The 10,000-nt window shown below is 42.6% G+C and overlaps 1 protein-coding gene and 1 non-coding gene across 3 annotated transcripts in view; both read left to right on the top strand.

The window, feature by feature from the left end:
• Positions 1–10,000, top strand: part of LOC143294704 (uncharacterized) — a 95,250-nt gene that overhangs the window by 12,696 nt on the left and 72,554 nt on the right. For both annotated transcript variants that reach the window (XM_076606111.1, XM_076606110.1), the window contains exons 2-4: positions 343–448; positions 5,635–5,829; positions 8,886–9,019. In XM_076606111.1, coding sequence (XP_076462226.1) covers positions 343–448; positions 5,635–5,829; positions 8,886–9,019 — 435 coding nt within the window. The remainder of the gene's footprint in view (positions 1–342; positions 449–5,634; positions 5,830–8,885; positions 9,020–10,000) is intronic.
• Trnag-gcc (transfer RNA glycine (anticodon GCC)) lies at positions 1,787–1,857 on the top strand. Its single transcript has one exon. It is a non-coding gene; the product is annotated as a tRNA-Gly (tRNA).

Here is a 10,000-nt window from a genome sequence, read left to right on the forward strand (position 1 = left end):
TTCCTATTTTTATGTCTAATTTGGTGTCAACTGACAAAGTATTTGCAGAGAAAATGTCAATGTTAAAGTTTACCATGGACACACAGATACACAGAGAGACAGACAGACATACACACACACACACACACACACATACACACAACCGAACACCGGGTTAAAGCATAGACTCACTTTGTTTACACAAGTGAGTAAAAAAAATGGGTGGCGATGTCAGCGTAGGGACGTGCTCAGTCTCCCTTGGGACAGCAGTCCGAATTTAACACAGAGAAATCTGTTTTGACAAAAAAAACAGTAAAACAATACAATGCAATACAAGACAAGACCACCGATGCACTGTTTCAGAGGTCGGGGCGTGCACTGTTCATCCTGGTCTCCCTGTGTGTTGCTGGTGACGTCAGAGGGACACAGGTGACGTCATGCCTGCCCACCAACGCTGCCTCCCCGGCACGTGAGTGTTCACTGATTAATGTGTGTGTGTGTGTGTGTGTGTGTGTGTGTGTGTGTGTGTGTGAGCTTTCTTTCACTGCACACACACTGATACACACACACACACACACACACACTGACACGCGCACGCACCACACACACACACACACACGCTGACACGCGCACGCACGCACCACACACACACACACAGACACTGACACGCGCACGCACACACGGCACACTTGTACACACAATGCCACGCACGGCACACAGACGCACGCGCACACACACACATATGGCGCACACAACGACATACACACGCAACAACAACAACAAAAACTGTTGTTTATTTGAAGGTACCAGCTAACTGCATGGTGAATTAAGTTTTGAACAATCTGAATTAAGTTTTGAACAATCACTGATGACATCAGTCACACAACACTTGTGGTTTGGCCAAACGTTCTTCAGTCGACAACCAAACCACAAGCCAAACAAAGAGTGGACGGAGGAATTTTGTTCAATTTTGTTGTCTCACATGATAATAGGCAATTGTAGACATTTTGCAACAAAAAAAAAAAAAAAAAAAAAAAGAAGAAAAAGAAAAAAAAGTATCAACTCTCATATTTTAATGCAGTACCCTCGAAAACGGAGTGTGGCTGCCTACATGGCGGAGTAAGAACGGTCATACACGTAAAAGTCCACTCGTGAACAAACGAGTGAACGTGGGAGTTGCCGCCCACGAACAACGAAGAAGAAGATGGATGCAATCATTAATAAAAAAAAAAAAGAAAAAAGAAAAAAAAAAGATAAAAAGGAGGAGGAGGAAGAGGAGGAGGAGGAGGAGGAGGAGAAGAAGAAGAAGAAGAAGAGGAAGAAGAAGAAGAAGAAGAAGAAGAAGAAGAAGAAGAAGAAGAAGATTGATTGAATTTATTGAATCTTTAATCGAGGTAAAGAATTAGGCACAGTAACGGCCTTTTTACAATTCTGCCCATTTAACGACACAAAACATAAAAATAAAGAGATGAAATGAAATAAAATAAAATAATAAGAACAAAGCGATGAAAAGAACGATTGATACATTACATGTACGTACGTACGTACACACACACACACACACACACACACAACACACACACACACACACACACACTTATAAAACAAGCAACCAAAGACATACATACAAATTCACGCCCACACATTCAAACACACCCAAACACACACACAGAAGAAGAAGAAGAAGAAGAAGAGGAAAGGATGCAGTCATTTAAAAAAAAAAAAAAAAAAAAAAAAGGTAAAGGGAAGTAACTTAACACACTGCGCCACGGATGATCCTAAACTTTACCCCTCCTTTAAGAGCCTAGCATCGGTGGTCTAGTGGTAGAATACTCGCCTGCCACGCGGGTGACCCGGGTTCGATTCCCGGTCGATGCACATTTTTTTTTTCATTTGCCATCTGCGCACCTTTCTATTCTCAAAATTCTAATACATATACTTTCTGTGTGGTCATAATATCTTATTTCATATTTATGGTAACGTTTTACACAAACCTAGGACAGTATTGGATTTCAAGGTTTGATCAGTGCATTGGGTCTATGCAAAGGTGGGGCATTTTTTTCGCTTCTGTTTTTATTTATTACTTATTTTGTCTATTTATCTATTTTTGTGGTGCAAAGAAAAAAAAAGAAACTGAAAAAAGGGGGGGGGGGAAGGGGTCATTAAAAAAACTTTTTATGAATTGATTTTTTGCAAATGTACACAAAACACAACGCTTGTCCGAAATCCCGTGAGCTTGACCCTGTCCCGTCTTCTCTGTTGGTTGAATGTATTGATGTTCTACTGCCACATATTACTCATGTCATCAATTCTTCCTTACTGTCTGGTTGTTTCCTTGAAAGCTTCAAATCTGCTGTTGTACGTCCACTCATCAAGAAACCATCTTTGGATCATAATTGTTTGAAAAATTATCGACCTGTCTCTAATCTGTCATTTTTATCAAAACTGCTAGAAAAGATCATATTGTCAAAGCTCTGATGACACACAACTTTATCAGTCGGCTTCCATGGCTGAATTTGATGCACTGGTGACTCAAACACGGGAGTGCATTGCTGGCCTAAAACTCACCTCTTCCCTCAGCAATAAGTTCAATTGTGCCAGGTCCACTTCCTTAGCGTTAGCTGTGCTTGACTATGTGTGTATACATATGTATGTGTACATAACTACATGCATGTATATGAATGTGTATAATGTCTGCGTGTGTTTATGTAAGTTTGTGCCTGCCTATGTGTGCGCATGTGTTAGGGTAGCTGTTAGATACACATGTATGTTAAAATGTAATACGCAGTGTGTGTGTGTGTGTGTGTGTGTGTGTGTGTGTGTGTGTGTGTGTGTGTGTAGTCACATTTTGGTGTGTGCATGTAACATAGATGTAATGTTTTATGTTAACAAAAGAATTTTTGTGAAGCACCTAGATCAGATTTCTGGATAGTGTGCTATATAAGTATCCATTATTATTATTATTATTATTATTATTATTATTATTAAGGAACACAAGAATGCACGTAAAAAATATTGCTACTAAAGTTTACCTGAAAAACGCTCATCAGTTCACATACAGACATTTCCAAGAACGCACCACTTGCACATGAGCACGTCCACAAGCACACCTCTCTCTCTCTCTCCCTCTCTCTCCCTCCCTCACTGCTTCCGAATAACACACACACACACACAGAGAGAGAGAGAGAGAGAGAGGAAACAACCCACACTGGAGCAATTCAAAACCTAGGCAAACGTGAGCACTTCTCAAAAATACCCAATAAAATTCTTAAGACGTCCATGGATCGAAAACAATTCACATGGATGTCTCTCTCCCTCCTCTCTCTCTCTCTCTCTCTCTCTCTCTCTCTCTCTCCTTCTCACTCAGGAATTCAGGAATTCTAAGTTCTCTCTCTCTCTCTCTCTCTCTCTCTCTCTCTCTCTCTCTCTCACATCGCTTCTCGGTCATTTTGGCTAAGATCAAAGTGTTGAGTCTCTCTCTCTCTGACGATGAGGGTATGTAAAATAAAAACAAATTCCTTGCACCTAATGAATAATGCAACTTCTGTCAAGTGATTGTCAGTGTTATGATCACTCCAGTCTCCTTGAAGTAGACTCAGTCGTGTAATGCTTCAGTGGTTTTTGATGGAAACTATTTTTGTATTTTTGAGATTTGATTATATTGTTGTTTTTTTTTTCTTTTTTCCGATTTTGATCACATTGATATGGAATTTGATTACGTGTGTGTTTAATTTTTTTATCTTTTATTTAAATTTTTTTTTATACATATATCACTTTCACTGCAGGGGGAAAAAGAAAAGAAAGGAAAAGAAAAAATATATAAAAGATGACGATGATAATTATGATAATTTTTATTGTTATCATCATCATCATAATCAACATCATGATACTACTACTATTACTACTAATGGGGATGATGATGATGATGATGATGATAATTATAATTATTTTTATTGCTATCATCATCATCATCAACATCGTGATACTACTACTATTACTACTAATGGTGATGATGATGATGATGATTTTTATTGTTATCATCATCATCATCAACATCATGATACTACTACTATTACTACTAACGGTGATGATGATGGTGGTGATGATGATAATTATAATGATTTTTATTGTTATCATCATCATCATCGACATCATGATACTACTACTATCACTACTAATGGTGGTGACGATGATGATGATGATAATTATAATGATTTTTATTGTTATCATCATCATCATCGACATCATGATACCACTACTACTACTTCTACTACTCCTACTACTACTACTAATGGTGATGATAATTATAATAGTTTTTATTGTTATCATCATCATCATCAACATCATGATACTACTACTACTACTCCTGCTGCTACTACTACTAATGGTGATGGTGATGAAGATGATGGTAATTATAATAGTTTTTATTGTTATCATCATCATCATCATCAACATAATGATACTGCTACTACTGCTGCTACTACTACTACTAATGGTGATGTTGATGATGATAATTGTAATGATTGTTATTGTTATCATCATCATCATCATCAACATCATGATACTACGACTACTCCTACTACTACTAATGGTGATGATGATGATGATGATTGTAATGATTGTTATTGTTATCATCATCATCATCATCAACATCATGATACTACTACTACTGCTCATACTCCTCCTACTTCTACTACTTATGGTGATGATGATGATGATAATTATAATGTTTTTTTTTTTTTTTTTAATTGTTATCATCATCATCGTCATCAACATCATGATACTCCTACTACCCCTACTTCTCCTACCCCTACTAATGGTGATGATGATAATAATTATAAGGGTTTTTATTGTTATCATCATCATCAACATCATGATACTCCTCCTCCTCCTCCTACTACTACTACTACTAATATGATGATGATGATGATGACAATGATAATTTGATCATTTGACGTCACTCAGCTGTTGGCCATTTCCCGCCTGTCGTTCAGCTCCACCCATCCATCCACCCACCCACCCATCCATCCATCCATCCATCCATCCAACGACCCACCCACTCACCTACCCATCCATCCACCCACCTAACCACCCACCCATCCATCCATCCATCCATCTATCCATCCACCCACCCACCCATCCATCCATCCACCCACCCACCCACCCACCTACCTATCCATCCACCCACCCACCCATCCATCCATCCACCCATCCACCCACCCACCCATCCATCCATCCACCCACCCACCCACCCACCTACCTATCCATCCACCCACCCACCCATCCATCCATCCATCCATCCACCCACCCACCCTTCCATCCATCCACTCACCCATCATTCCACCCACCCACCCACCCATCCATCCATCCACCCATCCATCCACCCACCAATTTATCCATCCATCCACCCACCCACCCACCCATCTATCCATCCATCCATCCACCTACCCATCCATCTATCCATACATCCACCCGCCCACCCGCCCACCCACCCACCCACTCACCTACCCATCCATCCACCCACCTAACCACCCACCCACCCACCCATCCATCCATCCACCCATCCACCCACCCACCCACCCACCCATCCATCCATACATCCACCCACCCACCCACAAATCAATCCATACATCCACCCGCCCTCCCTCTTTTCAGGTCAGCCTCCCCAGCCCACCATACCCGACTCCTTCCGGGTGGAGGTGGAGGTGAGCACAGACACGGACAGCACGCAGTTCATGCAGCTGGTGCTGGACGGACTGGGCAACCGAGCGGTGGTCAAGTCCATGTCTGGAGGCGAGGAAACCACGATGCTCTTCTCCTATACCACGCAGGAAATCTTCCACTTTGAAGGTGGGAGGAGCAGGAGGAGGAGGAGGAGGAGGAGGAGGAGGAGGGGGAGGAGGAGGAGGAGGAGGGGGAGGAGGAGGAGGACGTATGACGATTGGTTGTGTGACGATGGGGTCGTTGGTGATGATCGTGACGAAGTTTTTTGTTTTGTTGTTGTTGTTGTTGTTGTTGATGATGATGATTGTGATGGTGGGGATGATGATGATGACTGTGATTATGACGGTGTTATTGTTGTTGACGATGACGATGATTGTGATAACTGGGTCGATGACGATTATTGTGACGATGTGTTTTTTTTTTATGACAATGATTGTGGCTATGAGATTGATGTTGACGACCGATAATTGTGACGATGGTGTTGTTGACGATGACGAAGATTGTGATGATTGGGTTGATGACGGTGAGGATGATGATGATTGACGATAGTTTGTTTTGGTGTTGATGATGATGATTGTGACTATGGGATTGATGTTGATGACGATGATCGTGATGATTTGGCTGATGACGGTAACGATGACGATGATTGATGATATATATTTGTGTGTGTGTGTGTGTGTGTGTGTGTGTGTGTGTGTGTGTGTGTGTGTGTGTGTGTGTGTGTGTGTGTGTGTGTCGATGACGATGATTGTGACCATGCGATTGATGCTGATGATGATAATCGTGACGGTAGGGTTGATGATGACGACGATAAATGTGACAATGGGGTTGATGTCGATGACGCTGATTGTGATGATTGGGTTGATAACGATAATGATGACGATGGTTGAAATGACTGGGTTGATGATGACGATTCCGATGATTGTGACGATGGGTTTGATGTAGACGACGACGACAATGATTGTGATGGCGGCGCTGTTGATGATGACGATGACGATGATTGTGATGATGGGGTTCTTGGTGTTGACGATGACAAAGATTATGACGATGGGGTTGCTTATGATGTTTGGGATGATGGGTTGAAGAAGAAGAAGATGATGATGACGGTAGTTTTTTAGGGGTAGGTGAATAGATTCTGGAGTTTTATTTCATGTTATACGTTGAAGGAAGACGGTAATGTGTGCCTGGAAAGTCATACGGTAAAAATGTTTAAAGATTCAAAGAAATGTAATCCTTTTGCCCCTTTTGGGGTGTGGAGGATACAGTGACAATACATACTCATTGAATCACAACTTCAGTCCAACGATGTCTCCGAAACACGCAAAAACGCACACCCACGCACGCACACACGCGCGCTAATGACAAGTATGTTTTAGATGTAACAAAAGTTACACACCCTTTCCAAGTTTTATGAATTTACTTAGATTAAGCTGTGTTTTCTTCCCAGCACTGAATAAATTGCATAAACCGAACATTGACATATGTGATTTATACTTATGTGGTATCAATTTATTTCGAATTACAGTATTTTTGGGACATTCTACAACAAAATGAAATTCATCGCCAAATGTACTCATATTACATTCCTTGCAAATTCTATTTTCCCTGTTTTCGCCTTCTCTTCTTCCTATTTCGATCTGCAGTTTATGGTTACTGCAACGAAACTTTATCAGAGGATATATGTAAGTATCTGGAAGTTGTGAGATATATTTTTCTTGACAAAAGTTGGGTTTGATGCTCCTATAGAACAGACATTTAGTACTGTCTTCGAGCGATTTTCTCCATGACTGAATGTACATATCTTTTAGACTTTGCGTGATATTTTGACAAAAGAAATCCTTACGATGGAATGTATGTGAAAAACAAACACAGTCATAACCGCTGTTAAACAAACTATTCTTGAGGAAGTTTAGCCACTTCATCACGTGAATCTTTCCCTATGTGTGTGCCAGGATGTTGTGATTGTCTGGAGGATATATCAGCTCGTGTCAGAGTGCAGTGCATGTTTTGGGGATATATCAGGCTTTGTCAGAGAGCAGTGGATGTTTTGGGGGATATATCAGGCTGCGTCAGAGTGCAGTGGATGTTTTGGGGCATATATCAGGTTGCGTCAGAGTGCAGTGGATGTTTTGGGGGATATATCAGGCTGCGTTGGAGAGCAGTGGATGTTTTGAGGATATATCAGGTTGCGTCAGAGAACAGTGTATGTTTGGGGGATATATCAGGTTGCGTCAGAGAACAGTGTATGTTTTGGGAATATACCAGGCTGCGTCAGAGAACAGTGTATGTTTTGGGGGATATATCAGGCTGCGTCAGAGAACAGTGTATGTTTGGGGGATATATCAGGTTGCGTCAGAGAACAGTGTATGTTTGGGGGATATATCAGGTTGCGTCAGAGAACAGTGTATGTTTGGTGGATATATCAGGTTGCGTCAGAGAACAGTGTATGTTTTGGGGGATATATCAGGCTGCGTCAGAGAACAGTGTATGTTTGGGGGATATATCAGGCTGCGTCAGAGAGCAGCGTATGTTTTGGGGGATACATCAGGCTGCGTCAGAGAGCAGTGTATGTTTTTGGGGATACATCAGGCTGCGTCAGAGAGAAGTGTATGTTTTTGGGGATACATCAGGCTGCGTCAGAGAGCAGTGTATGTTTTGGGGATATATCAGGCTGCGTTGGAGAGCAGTGCCTGATTTGCGCCCTATACTTCTTTCATCCTTACGCAGATGCCTAAAAACCACAGAAGATACAGGCACTTTGAAATCCAGTTGACAATGGGGACATTATCAACATCTAGAATAGCAGTAGACAGACCAGAATAAGATATTTATGCGCGCGCGCGAACACACACACACACACACACACACACACACACACACACACACACACACACACACACACACACAGACCAGTTCACATGAACATTGAGGTTTCAATCAAGCGCCTCTTCCACAGGACGAAGATGTTTAAAAAAAAAATGTTTCTGCACGTGCAACATGCACTCAAGAAGATAAATGTTTCAGAAGACAGGGGAAGGCGACATCAGACTTGTAGCAGCACTATCAACGGTGGGGAAAAAAAAAGAAAAAAAAAGAAGACTGGCTGACTGACTGACTTGTTGAGTGACCTTATGACCTTTACAAACACACTGATTCACCGGGAGTGATGGCGCCTGTGGCAGGCAAAGCCTGCACAGTGAAGAATATGAACACGGACCCCAGCCGCTTCCTGTTCTACGGAGAGACCATGGCGGACGGCATCGGCCACGTAGCGCACGGGTCCACTGCCCTCTGGTTCGGCCCGGACATCCCCAAGGTCAGTGTGACCATGACCCTTTAACCTTGGCGAAGGGCGCGTGTGAAGGGCGAAGGTCCGCAGGCAGTTAATGGACCACGTGGTGCGCAAGCTGGGGTTGGTGGTGGTGGTGGTGGTAGTCAAGTTGAGTTGGTTGGTTAGACTGTCGTGGCCTTTCGCGCTGCCTGCTGCAGAGGTTTTGGTTCGCAGCCGGGCACATGCCAGTGCAGAATTATAGTAATTGGGTCACCGACCACGTGATTTGTGGTCACGTGATGGCTGAGGAGTCGATGCATGCGGAGGCTGGCGTTTTGCTTTTGGCAGACGGTGTGGGCATGTGTGCGGTTTGCAGGAGTGTGTGTGTGGTGTGGTGCAGGTGCTCACAGGTGTGTATAATGTGACGCATTTGTACACAGGTATGATGTGATGCAGATGTTCACAGATGTGTAGGGTATGGCACAGATGTACACAGGTGTGTTCATGATGCAGGTATACACGTGTGTTTATGATGAAGGTGTACACAGATGTTTGTATGATGCAGATGTATAGAAGTATTTATGATGCGATGCAGGTGTGCACATGTGTTTATGAAGTGACGCACGTGTACACAGGTGTTAATGGTATCGTGCAGGTGTACACAGGTGTGTATGGTATCGTGCAGGTGTACACAGGTGTGTATGGTATCGTGCAGATGTACACAAGTGTTTATGAAGTGACGCAGGTGTACACATGTGTGTATGGTATCGTGCAGGTGTACACAGGTGTGTATGGCATCGTGCAGGTGTACACAGGTGTGTATGGTATCGTGCAGGTGTACACAGGTGTGTATGGCATCGTGCAGGTGTACATATGTGTGTATAGTATCGTACAGGTGTACACAGGTGTGTATGGTATCGTGCAGGTGTACACACGTGTTTATGAAGTGACGCAGGTGCACACAGGTATGTATGGTATCGTGCGGGTGTAAACAGGTGTGTGTATGATGCAATGCAGGTGTGCACA

This window comes from Babylonia areolata, chromosome 20 (assembly GCF_041734735.1).
Source record: "Babylonia areolata isolate BAREFJ2019XMU chromosome 20, ASM4173473v1, whole genome shotgun sequence".
Classification (NCBI taxonomy): Eukaryota; Metazoa; Mollusca; class Gastropoda; order Neogastropoda; family Buccinidae; genus Babylonia; species Babylonia areolata.